The sequence below is a fragment of the Oncorhynchus mykiss genome, chromosome 22 (genome assembly GCF_057628025.1).
Source record: "Oncorhynchus mykiss isolate SJ-2025 chromosome 22, ASM5762802v1, whole genome shotgun sequence".
Lineage (NCBI taxonomy): Eukaryota > Metazoa > Chordata > Actinopteri > Salmoniformes > Salmonidae > Oncorhynchus > Oncorhynchus mykiss.
The window spans coordinates 10,858,172-10,872,056 of record NC_143043.1 but is presented as its reverse complement, the minus strand read 5'-3'; the positions used below and the strand labels follow the sequence as shown (position 1 = coordinate 10,872,056).

The following is a 13,885-nucleotide window of genomic DNA, read 5'->3' as shown; positions in this document are numbered from 1 at the left end:
CTGAAAGTACTCTTTTGCCTGGGCTTGCAGCAGGCTGCCACGGTGCGCTGCCAGAGACCTTTTCTTATTATGGCAGGGATTTGAAGCAGTAACATCTCCAGACTCATTCTTTGTCTGGCTTTAATGTCTTCCTTGTTTACACTGACTCTGTGCCAGACCTGCCTGCAGTGCGTTTCAGCTAGCTGTCGTGTGTGTGTGTAGGAGAGGAGGATAACTCAGATCCTATAGATCATCCTATATTGCTCTATATTCTATGGGATCACTATCTGGCCATGCTAGAATGGACAGCGGGGGCTGTTCTTTCCAACCACAAATCCGCTTACAACTACTAAGCTTCACCTTTATCCCAAGCTGAGTCTCCTATAAGACCAAACAGATCATGCACTTGTTGTCAATCAGATATGCCATTACGGCCACTGTAGTCCTTTCTGTAATGGCCAGATGGTGACCATTCCCTGGGTAGGGACAACTGGGAGGGGTTGACATTGGCAGCCATAGTGACATAATTCAAAGAAGAGATTTGTGTGTGTTTTGTTTGTTTAGTTTTGCGTTGTGATATTCAGGAAAGTGTTGCTGTGCCCTTGCTCCAGGAACAGTGCTTAACCAGGGTTGAGGAAACAAATCGATCCGGTCGTAAACATGGCAGTCAAACGCTGCTTGGAATATAGAGGCGTCTGCTGAAGAGATTGTTGTTGTAATCAAGTGAAGAGAGACTGAACAGGAATACCATTTAGAGTTGGAGGCGTTTTAAATATGATTGAGCTACCTAGGATCAATGACAGTGTTAATAACAGTGCAAACCCTTCCCAACCGGTGTGACAGACCATTAGCTTGGGGAGCCAACGCAGGTCTTTTAGGTTTTAGGCAAGGTTACTCGGCACACAGGCATGGTTCGGAAGAACTGTTGCACCGGCACGCCAGGCAAGCAAAATATTTTGAGCCACATCTGCTATCTCATTAACACATGGCTTGAAGGAGCCAGACACACCGCTGCGTCAAATGATTTCCCACCTCTCACTGAGAGATCTAACACAGGGAAACAGAGGGGGGGCTTTGATGAAACTGTCTGGAATGGTCTCGACTCACACCACTATCATAAGTATCGTCTCTGATTCATGCCCATGCATCATTATTGAAGTGTTCAAATCATTCAATGTAATTGTTACGTTTGTGATTAACACATTGACAGTGTTAAAAAAAAAAAAAAAAAAAGATACAATAACTTTGTTTCTATTCCAATGCACAGAGCAGTCAAATCTATCCGGAGCAAGGATAAGAGTCTTAAACTGTCCATGTATGTGTACTTGTCTGGATCCCAATTAGCGTTTGCAGAAGCAGCAGCTACTCTTCCTGGGGTCCACAAAACATGACAAGTAACAAAACACTAATAGACCAGGACAGTCACACATTTTAAATACAACGATGATAGACAAACAGTACAACAAAAAATAATACAAACAATACAACTAAAACGTTGTCTGTACTGTGCTTTACTCTGTACTTTCCTGTACAAAAAAACAGCATCCAAGATACAAGATTTTTCTACCTGCGTTGTGCAAGTGTATATTGTGTGCGTAGGGAAATTGTATCCAGCTGGAAACGAGAGCAGCAATTATTAGTTCCGTAGAAGCACTTCTTGATCAAATGCAATGCCTTTGGCAACAGCATTGAAATCTTGATACTGTGCCAAATGTAATTTGTGGGTGGATATGTTTCTTATAGCAGGTATTTTTAAGGTGCTATATGTTCCCTTCAGGGGGGTGTTATAGGATAAAGATGACCAACGTATCTGTATGGACCATAGAGAATGATAGAGGACGCTTCTTTGTATCTATCTCATTATGGTGTCTGAGCACACGGGCGGCATCATTGAGGCCATATCCATTTGAGTTGGTATGCAAACTGCCACCTAAAGTGTGTTGTTTGAACAGATATAAAGCCAAGGTTGCCGATTTTACATCCACCTGCATTTATGGAATGTTTGCTCACAAGTATAATTCATTGGCTGATTGCCTCCTGATGACCTGGATGGAAGTATGTGATCCTCCTTAACCACCTAGTTAACTACTTCAAAACGAGGGCATTTTTCAATGGTGTTGCCCATGCTAAAATAGGCTTTTGGGAACTAGAGTCCTCTTATCATTCTCTGTGGTAAGGATGGACACGCCAGGTGCATTGTGTTCAACACAGAGAAAGTAGTTTTGGAGATCACTGCTTAACTTGATCCCTCCTCCAGTCGCTCTGTACTCTCTTCTTCTGTCACAATTGTTTTTTTAGAACTATGTTTTTCCTTTTGATTTGTCATTGCAGGTTTCTTTATTAAATTTGAATAGGTATTTAAGTTGACTGTTTGTACACAATGAAATTGTTAATTTATTGTTCTATTTTTACCATGTAAATAAAAGCATTGTACGTGTGTACAAAAGATCTCTCCAGAGTAATCAATACTTAGGTCGGGATTCAATCTGTGGGGTGCTGTCGGCAATGCACCATTTATTGGTAATTTCCGATTGAACCGACATGTGCAGCGATAAGAATGCAATTGGGAACATTTGCCTTTCAAAGTCATATTGTTGACATCTCAACCTCAGATTACTAACAAGAAACCCACACTACCACGCACCCCCAACACAAAAATACTACCCCCCCCCGACTAACCTGTTTGTTCATGAGGATGTAGATGAGAGGGTTGATGACAGTGCTGCTCTTGGCCAGGAGTGAGGGCACCACCGCAGCCACGGGGGTGATGATGCCGGGCCGGCCAAACGTCGCCATCATGGCCACCACGCCGTACGGCATCCAGCACAAGATGTAGCACACCACTGTAGTCAGCACCATGAACAGAATGTGGTACTCTCTCCGCCGTGCCGCTGTCCTACGTATCTTACCCACCTAGAGACAGGTGAGATGACAGGAGAGAGTGAGGGGAGGTGACAGTGTTTCGTCACCCCGGGGAGAGAATATAATAGTCCTTTTGTCCAAACAGAAATGCACCTGTTTGCTGCATTTATATTCTCAAACCCCTGGACATCACACACACACTCTGGATGTTTGATGAATGCTTATATTCGAGAACGAATAGTCTCTCACTCACATCCCTGCAGTGTAGGTTCATTGTTCTGCCTGAGGGCTTCTCTCCAAACCCACAGAGAGCCAGTGGTAATCAGTCCATCCATTTTGGGCCATTTCAGCCATGAGACAACTGACGCACCATTCATCTCCCCCACCCGCCCTATCGGGGGACAGCGGAGAAGGAGTCCATACTCCTCCCTCCATTCTAGAGGACTAAGGCACTGACCCTCTCTCTCCATCCTGTTGCGCCAACACTTGAACTCTGTGTGTTAACCTTTCGAGCTAATGCCTAAGGCATTTTGGTCTCCCAGGCAAGGTTTAATTATCACATGTATCTGTGCCTTGAGTTGCATGCCATTTTTGCAGATTCATCTGCTGAATTTGAATTTCTCGTTGCCCTGACCTGGACCTTCTAGCACGCTTAAATGGAAGTGCGCTATCGGGACCACTCACTAATCCTACTTGTCTGAATTGCTGAATTACTGTGGGGATCTGAGGGGTTGGGCGCTGGGGTTGTCTTCATAAGTCTGTCCCAATTCGGTCGTAAAAACTTGCCTGGCTACCGGTCCACATCGCTCAGGTCAAATACCACACCCACTAACGTTTCTTCTCCACGATGAGTCTGGATTTCCTCTCCTCCCGGAGAGTGAACACATTCTGACATTCTAAATGGTCCCAGAAACCGATGGGTTGGGCCAATGCGAATCATGAGTCACGTCATTTTGACGTAAGCACAAACAACTTAAAAGATGACAGGTTCAAACTAATGTATGGAGCGATCGACAGGGCAGCATAATTAAATGTATGATGAGTTGTCAGGCAACGTAATTTCAGCTCTAATAGCAAAAGAGTGGCGGGCTGTATTCATTGTTGATTGGTCAGTTATTGACACCGTGCACTGCAACTGACTCTGGCGCTTCATGGGGATGCTGCAAGACACATTTAGTGAAAGCTGCTTACCCTTATCAGGGGAGTCCGAACAGAAGAAAGGGATTATTTAGATTTGGGATTAGAGAGGCGTCAGTAGCTAACACACACAACAAAATAACCCCATAATCTGTATGTGTAAGTGTGCATATACAGTGGGGGAAAAAAGTTTAAGTTCTCCCACTTAAAAATATGAGAGGCCTGTAATTTATCATAGGTACACTTTAACTATGACAGGCAAAATGAGAAAAAAAAATCCAGAAAATCACATTGTAGGATTTTTTATGAATTTATTTGCAAATTATGGTGGAAAATAAGTATTTGGTCAATAACAAAAGTTTATCTCAATACTTTGTATTGTTTGTTGGCAATGATAGAGGTCAAACGTTTTCTGTAAGTCTTCAAGGTTTTCACACACTGTTGCTGGTATTTTGTCCCATTCCTCCATGCAGATTTCCTCTAGAGCAGTGATGTTTTGGGGCTGATGCTGGGCAAAACGGACTTTCAACTCCCCCCAAAGATTTTCTATGGGGTTGAGATCTGGAGACTGGCTAGGCCACTCCAGGACCTTGAAATGCTTCTTACGAAGCCACTCCTTCGTTGCCCGGGCGGTGTGTTTGGGATCATTGTCATGCTGAAAGACCCAGCCACGTTTCATCTTCAATGCCCTTGCTGATGGAAGGAGGTTTTCACTCAAAATCTCACGATACATGGCCCCATTCATTCTTTCCTTTACACGGATCAGTCGTCCTGGTCCCTTTGCAGAAAAACAGCCCCAAAGCATGATGTTTCCACCCCCATGCTTCACAGTAGGTATGGTGTTCTTTGGATGCAACTCAGCATTCTTTGTCTTCCAAACACAACGAGTTGAGGTTTTACCAAAAAGTTATATTTTGGTTTCATCTGACCATATGACATTCTCCCAATCTTCTTCTGGATCATCCAAATGCTCTCTAGCAAACTTCAGACGGGCCTGGACATGTACTGGCTTAAGCAGGGGGACACGTCTGGCACTGCAGGATTTGAGTCCCTGGCGGCGTAGTGTGTTACTGATGGTAGGCTTTGTTACTTTGGTCCCAGCTCTCTGCAGGTCATTCACTAGGCCCCCCCGTGTGGTTCTGGGATTTTTGTTCACCGTTCTTGTGATCATTTTGACCCCACGGGGTGAGATCTTGCGTGGAGCCCCAGATCGAGGGAGATTATCAGTGTTCTTGTATGTCTTCCATTTCCTAATAATTGCTCCCACAGTTGATTTCTTCAAACCAAGCTGCTTACCTATTGCAGATTCAGTCTTCCCAGCCTGGTGCAGGTCTACAATTTTGTTTCTGGTGTCCTTGACAGCTTTTTGGTCTTGGCCGTAGTGGAGTTTGGAGTGTGACTGTTTGAGGTTGTGGACAGGTCTTTTATACTGATAACAAGTTCAAACAGGTGCCATTAATACAGGTAACGAGTGGAGGACAGAGGAGCATCTTAAAGAAGAAGTTACAGGTCTGTGAGCGCCAGAAATCTTGCTTGTTTGTAGGTGACCAAATACTTATTTTCCACCATAATTTGCAAATAAATTCACTAAATTACAGGCCTCATCTTTTTAAGTGGGAGAACTTGCACAATTGGTGGCAGACTAAATACTTTTTTGCCCCACTGTATAGTGTGCATATATGCATATACATGCTCACATGTTTCTCAGGACATTCCCCTGCACTCACTCGGAGTGTTTTAGGGCTTTGTGAAAGCTGCTGAATGTTTCACTCCGAGTCCAGGACTCGGAGTGAAATCCCACGAAACAGATTTGCATTGGGTAATCCAGCAAGCACTCAGCTAACACACTCATTCATTCCCTCCTGGTCCTGATTCTATCTAAAGGGGAATAAAGTGTGATGGGTCATAGACAGATGTTTCGGCTTAAATCATATCAAAGTGTAACCCATACAGTGAAACGCTGACTTACAAGCTCTTCCTCAACAAGGCAGAGTTCAATTATAACAAAAGCACATAAAAGAGAGACAAATTAGAAGGGGGGGGGCTCACTCCCTGATGAAGTGAGCTTTATGCAACATCTTTTTGAGTGCGGACCCATAACACTTTATTGCTTATCTGGATTCATGTTTTATGCACCAACCAGACTTTTGGGGGGGTGCAATGGTCCTCTTTTGATTTATACATCTGAGGGGTGAACACTTTTTGGAGTAGACACTTAGGGTGAAGAGACATTTAACTACCTCAAAGTAGTGGACTGAGAAAGGTCCTAAACAAACCATCACACGTCGCTTACACACCGTAGCAGCTTCACTTGAAAATGTGTTTTGGCAGCATGAAACCCCTCAGGTTTGTTCTTGGAGGGTCGTGAACTCAAGACAAACTGCTATTTTGATTGTAAATATATAAACACAAAGAAATGGTGGATAAAATGACAAGGTTGAAACCACCTCGTCCAGACTCACTGGGTTTTCTAGAGGGCTGATCTTGGAGTTAATTCACCACCCCAAACAACATGCATGTGCAGATGCATGGAGTACATCTTGATTAAAACACAATAAGGGTTTTGATCAGAGTGCTGATATTGATCTCTAGTCTAGGGAGCCAGATTCAATTCAATTTGAAGGTCTCCCCAACATGTACACACACACACACTCCCCTCTACCCAACCCTACCGCCCCCACCACTCCCCTCTACCGCCCCCACCACTCCCCTCTACCACCCACACCTGTTTGACGGCCCACAGCAGCCGACAGTAGCAGTAGACCATGATGACGATGGGCAGACCCAGGCAGAAGATGAACAGACAGATGATGTAGGCATGGGACTGAGCCGTCCTCAGGGTCCATGACACAGAGCAGCTGGTGCCGGCGCCCTCCAGGTCGTAGCTACTCCAGCCCAGCAGGGGGGGCACCGTCCAGAATATGGAGTAGAGCCAAGAGCCCCCCACAGCCAGCAGGGGCTTGCGGTAGTCAGGACCACGCTTGTTGTACAGGGTCAGGGTGCTGTAGCGGTCGTAGGACAGGACCACCAGGGAGATCAACGACACAATACCTGGGGAGGGGCAGGCATATTATTACAATTACAACATCTAACCTTTCTGTTATTTGCATGCCATGTGGAAATGTTTCAGTCTATCATTATGTGAAACGCTTCGTTGATGACGTCATAAATGATGCTAAGGAGAGTTTACTGTATGATGATGTCAAGACACTGGCATTTAAAATCCAAAAGCCATTTAAAATCCTAAATTTACTTACACGTGATAGAATGCTACATTGTACCGTGGTGTAAGGTACTTAAGTAGTACTTTAAAGTATTTTTACTTAAGTAATTTTTGGGGATATCTGTACTTTACTTTACTACTTCAATTTTTGACTACTTTCACTTTGTTTACTCCATACATTTTCCCTGACACCCAAAGGTACTTATATTTTGAATGCTTAGCAGGACTGGAAAATTGTCCAAATCACACACTTATCAAGAGAACACACATGCTTTTTTGTAAATTATGTCTGTCACGGTTGATGAAAGGAGAGGACCAAGGTGCAGCGTGGTGAGCGTACATGATCAAAATGACGCCGAACAAAAACAATAAACACTACAAAACCAAACCGTGACGCTCAAAGGCTAAGCGCCCTAAACAAAGTCACCCTCCCACAAACACAGGTGGGGAAAAAAGGGCACCTAAGTATGGTTCCCAATCAGAGACAACGATGGACAGCTGTCCCTGATTGAGAACCATATCCGGCCAAACACCAAAGAAATAGAAAACATAAAACACAAAACATAGAATGCCCACCCCAACTCACGCCCTGACCAAACCAAAACAGAGACATAAAAAGGATCTCTAAGGTCAGGGCGTGACAGTCTGAGAGTTGGAGTGTGCCTCTGGCTATCTGTAAATAAAAATAAAAAACATAAATTGTGCTGTCTGGTTTGCTTAATATGCTTAGGTATATTTTTAGAATTACATTTACTTTTGACGCTTAAGTATATTTAAAACCAAATACTTTTAAACTTTTACTCGAGTAGTATTTTACTGGGTAACTTTTACTTGAATCACTTTCTACGAAGGTATCTTTACTTTTACTCAAGTATGAAAATGGGGTACTTTTTCAACCACTCGCACTGTAGCTGGTCCCATCACATGACCTGGAAGGCTACATGTTAGCCCTAACCTCAGCAGCTGACAGTGATTATTTCCCGTAACAAATTCCTCATCAGCCTATCAAAGATCTTAGGCAGTATATCCACCAACCAATGGTATTTCTTAAAATAGGTCAACCCTGGCCGCCAGAGGGATAATTTAAACCTACAAATATGAGGTTAACTTTTGTTCTGTTGGTCTGAAACTAAATGTTGTGTGTCAATATTGCATTGATACGTCCTTGACTAGGCTACTAGTACTAGTATTAGACAAAAAAATGGCATATAAGACCAAATCCCACATTTTGCTTATCTGTTTCACACACGTCCATGTGCTTTTATGTAAAAAAATATAAATTATGTCCTTACAACATGTAAGTCATAAAAAAAAGAACCTTATGGACTTGTCAAATAGCAGTGATGTACCATTATTGCCAAATAGCATTGCTTCTGGGAGGCACACATTGCTAAAGCGGATGACTTTGACATTGATAGTGTGCTTAAACCATGGGTTCGAACCCCCTCGTGGCAAGCTTCTTTGTTGAGGAAAAAACTGTTCACTGCCAGTCCTTAATGGTCTCTCGAGGGCTCCCGAATGGTGCTGTGGTCTAAGGAACTGCATCTCAGTGCAAGAGGTGTCACTACAGTCCCTGTTTCAAATCCAGGCTGTATCTGAACCGCTCATAGGAACTCAGCTCGTCCTCTCCTCTCTCCCAGACTGCCGTAGCCCACTCCAAAGCGGTCTGGTCAGCAGGGAAATTACTGTGGCAACCTTAGACCTCTCGTGGTGGGGGCTCCCGTCTGATGGGCGAAATAGAGGGAGTACTGGAGTAGGAAGCCACGGCATTACGATGGAGTACCGTCACACTTCTCCGGAAGGGACAGTCAGGCATCACTGACCTGGGCGGAATGCTGGGCAGGCTGGAGATTGGCTCACTGTGATAAGCCGTGGTAGGAGGCCCTCTGATAGTGGTATGAAGAACTTCTCTGGTGGTGTCGAGACGGTGGAGAATGGGGAGGACCTCCTCCATAGCCATACCCAGTTGCGCCTGGCAGGGTCAATACTGGAGCCCCTCCTGTTCAGCCTGTACATTAATGATCTGCCTTGTCTGTACTGGGTCTGAAGTTCAAATGTATGCAGATGATACAGTGATATATGTGCATGCAAAGAGCAAACAACAAGCTGCACAAGAACTCACTACTGTAATGGTCCAGGTTACAAAGTGGCTCAGTGACTCGTGTTTGCATCTCAATGTGAAAAAAACTGTTTGCATGTTCTTCACAAAGAGGGCAACAGATGCTACTGAGCCAGATGTCTATGTGTCATGGGAGAAGCTCCAGGTGGTATCTGATTTTAAGTACCTTGGCATCATACTTGATTCCAACCTCTCTTTTAAAAAGCATGTGAAAAAGGTAATTCAAATAACCAAATTCAACCTAGCTAATTTCCGATTTATACGAAATTGTTTGACAACAGAAGTAGCAAAACTGTACTTCAAATCTATGATACTCCCCCACTTAACATACTGCTTGACTAGATGGGCCCAAGCTTGCTGTACAACATTACAACCTATTCAGTCTGTCTACAAACAGGCTCTCAAAGTGCTTGATAGGAAGCCCAATAGCCATCATCACTGTTACATCCTCAGAAAGCATGAGCTCCTGAGTTGGGAAAATCTTGTGCAATACACCGATGCATGTCTTGTATTCAAGATCCTAAATGGCCTGGCTCCCCCTCCACTCAGTAATTTTGTTAAACAGAAAACCCAAACATATGGCAGCAGATCCACAAGGTCCGCCATGAGAGGTGACTGTATAGTTCCCGTAATTAAGGAAAAGCACCTTTAGTAAATCCGCTTTCTCTGTGAGAGCTTCCCATGTCTGGAATACACTGCCATCAGACACACATAACTGCACCACATCACATTTTCACAAAATGCATGATGACATGGCTAAAGGTCAATCAGATTTGTGAACATAATCCCTAGCTGTGTATTGCCACTTTCCATGTTGTCTGTAGCTTGTGAGGTGTGGAAACACTTTGTTGAATTTATGAATTTTGTCTTGCTGCTGTTTGTTCTATGTTGTTCTGTCTGTATGCTACGTCTTGCTTGTCCTATGTTGCTCTGCGTGTGCTCACTGCTCAATGATTGTCTATATTGTAATTGTTTTCAATAACCTGCCCAGGGACTGCGGATTAAAATTAGCGGCTGGATAAAACCGGAACTTTTACTGAAACGTTGATTAATGTGCACTGTCCCTGAAAAAATTAAATAAACTCAACTCATAAACAAAACAAGAGAAGCGTACAGAACATGAATCAAAACAATACTACCTAATGACTGATGGCTACTGAGGGCTAAATAAAGGGAGAGTAATCAAGGTGTGCGTCATGCTCGCTTCGAGGCAAGCAACACTGAAGCATGCATGAGAGCACCAGCTGTTCTGGACGACTGTGTGTTAACGCTCTTGGTAGCAGATGTGAGCAAGACCTTTAAACAAGTCAACGTTCACAAAGCCTCGGGGCCAGATGTTTTCCCAGCACTCAAAGCACCAACTGGCAAGTGTCTTCACTGACATTTTCAACCTCTCCCTGACCGAGTCTGTAATACCTACATGTTTCAAGCAGACCACCATAGTCGCTGTGCCCAAGGAAGAGAAGGTAACCTGCCTAAATGATTACCGCCCTATAGCACTTACGTTGGTAGCCATGAAGTGCTTTGAAAGGCTGGTAATCTCACATCAACAACATCATCTCAGATACCCTAGACCCACTCCAATTCGCATAACGCCCCAACAGATCCACAGCTAACGCAATCTCAATCGCACTCCACACTGTCCTTTCTCACCTGGACAAAAGGAACACCTATGTGAGAATGCTGTTCATTGACTTCTGCTCAGTGTTCAACATCATAGTGCCCACGAAGCTCATCACTAAGCTAAGGACCCTGGGACTAAACACCTCCCTCAGCAACTGGATCCTGGACTTCCTGACGGGCCGCCCCCAGGTGGTAAGGGTAGGCAACAACACGTCTGCCACGCTGATCCTCAACACAGGGGCCCCTCAGGAGTGTGTACTTAGCCCCCACCTATACTCCCTGTTCACCTACGACTGCATGGCCTAACACAACTCTAACACCATCATTAAGTTTGCTGATGACACAACAGTGGTAGGCCTGATCAACGATGAGACAGCCTATAGGGAGGAGGTCAGAGACCTGGCAGTGTGGTGCCAGGACAACAATCTCTTCCTCAATGTGAGCAAGACAAAGGAGCTGACCATGTACTACAGGAAAAGGCAGGCCGAACAGGCCCCCATTAACATCGACGGGGCAGTAGTGGAGCGGGTCGAGAGTTTCAAGTTCCTTGGTGTCCACATCACCAACAAACTATCATGGTCCAAACACACCAAGACAGTCGTTAAGAGGGCACGACAACACCTTTTCCCCTCAAGAGACTGAAAAGATTTGACATGGGTCCCCAGATCCTCAAAAAGTTATACAGCTGCACCATCGAGAGCATCACCGCCTGGTATGGCAACTGCTCGGGCACCTGACCGCAAGGCGTTACAGAGGGTAGTGCGTACGGCCCAGTACATCACTGGGGCCAAGCTTCCTGCCATCCAGGACCTATATACTAGGCGGTGTCAGAGGAAAGCCCAACAAATTGTCAGAGACACCCGTCACCCAAGTCATGGCAAGCGGTACCGGAGCACCAAGTCTAGGACCAAAGGGCTCCTTAACAGCTTCTACCCCTAAATCATAAGACTGCTGAAAAATTTATCAAATGGCCACCGGACTATTTACATTGATACCCCTCCATTTGTTTCGTACACTGATGCTACTCTCTGTTTATTATCTATGCATAGTCACTTCACCCCTACCTATATGTACAAATTACCTCGACTAACCTGTATCCCTGCACATTGACTCGGTACCGGTACCCCTTTGTATATACCCTCGTTACTTTAAAAAAAAAACTATTTCTTGAACTGCACTTTTGGTTAAGGGCTTGTATAGTAAACATTTCACTGTAAGTTCTGCACTTGTATTCGGCGCATGTGACAAATAATGTTGGATTTGATTTGATGGTTGCCAGGGCTGGTGGTGAGTCGACCGGTGACGTCGTGCAGGGGGGCGGGAGTAGGCATGACAACGTAGACATTCAGAGGTACCAGAAATGTTCCACTATGTTCTAGCAAACTCAAAAATCAAGAAAATAACATAAAACACAGCATCACTTAATGCACCTGACATGATATATTCTGTAGTCAGACCATTCTAGTTCTAGTGAAGAAGGAACAATGCTTTTTGCTGACATTATGCATGAATGAAAATAGGCCTGGCCGTGCCTCGGGCTACCGCACACACAGAGACAGAACCGGCACACATCAAAGGTGACAGGCTCGTGGTACTGAAAGGACATACATGTGCACTCCATGGTGATGAAGGAGAGACCGTTTTGGTCAAACGCATAGACATGGCTGATAGACAGCCGACAGCAGTCACACACAGCATGAAATATTGTTAAAGAATAAGCAGCTCATTCACTCCAGCAGGCCCTATGTAATCATACCAATACAAAAGCATAACCATTTCATTTACAATATGAAATTAACAAAGCAGCTTTTACTTCCCATTGCAAATACACAGTTTATTAGGTACACCACCCCGTTCACGAAAATTGATCACTCCTACAGACAGTAAGTCACGTGGCCGTGGCTTGCTCTATAAAGCAGGCAGACAGACATCGAGGCATTCAGTTACTGTTTGATTGAAAGTTAGAATAGGCAAAACAAGTGACCTAACCAACTTTGAGTGTGGTATGATCGTTGGTGCCGGATCCAGTATTTCAGAAAGGTCCGACCTCCTGGGCTTTTCACGCACAACAGTTTCTAAGGTTTCCCAAGACAAACAAAAAACATCCAGCGGCAGTCCTGGGGGCGAAAACAGTTAGTTGATGAGAGAAGTCGAAGGAGAATGGCAAGAATTCGTGCAAGCTAATAGGCGGGCCACAAACAGACAAATAATGGCGCAGTACAACAGTGGTGTGCAGAACGGCACCTCGGAACTCACAACTCGTCGATCATTGTCACGGATGGGCTACTGCAGCAGACGACCACATGGGGTTCCACTTCTATCAGCTAAAAACAAGAAGAAGCGGCTCCAGTGGGCACGCCATCGCTAACACTGGACAACTGAGGAGTGGAAAAACATTGCCTGGAACATGAAGGTGAGTTCAGTCTACTTGAATGGCCTGGTCAGTCCCCAGACCTCAACCCAATAGAGCATCTTTGGGATGAAATGGAACGGGCTGTTCCCAGCATGAATGTACCGCCGTCCAATCTGCAGCAACTTCATGATGCCATTGCGTTAGCATGGATCAACATCCCTGTGGACCGTTTCCGACACCTTGTAGAATTTCCAGAAGAATTCTGGTTGTTCTGGAGGGAAAGGGGGTTCTGACCCGGGACTAGATGGTTTTACCTAATAAACTGGCCGGTGAATGTATAAGGCTTCATCAACTCTGGGAACCTACACAAACGGTCCGATTGAGTAATCCAAACCATCTGAGACAGAATTCAGAGGACTTTGCAATGAACACACAACACTGACTTTACTTCACTACATTCCTAAAGAAAATAATGTACTTTTTACTCCGTACATTTTCCATGACACCCAAAAGTACATTTTGAATGCTTAGCAGGACAGGAGAATTGTCAAATTCTCACATTTAGCAAGAGAACATCCCTGGTCATCCC

The 13,885-nt window shown here is 44.6% G+C and overlaps 1 protein-coding gene across 1 annotated transcript in view; it reads right to left on the bottom strand.

Annotated features, from left to right (window-relative positions):
• LOC110501324 (parapinopsin) overlaps positions 1 to 13,885 on the bottom strand; it is a 39,514-nt gene that overhangs the window by 9,409 nt on the left and 16,220 nt on the right. The window contains exons 2-3 of the mRNA XM_021578803.3: positions 6,704 to 7,029; positions 2,659 to 2,892 (exon numbers count right to left, since the gene is read on the bottom strand). Of these exons, the coding sequence (XP_021434478.1) occupies positions 2,659 to 2,892; positions 6,704 to 7,029 (560 nt within the window). The remainder of the gene's footprint in view (positions 1 to 2,658; positions 2,893 to 6,703; positions 7,030 to 13,885) is intronic.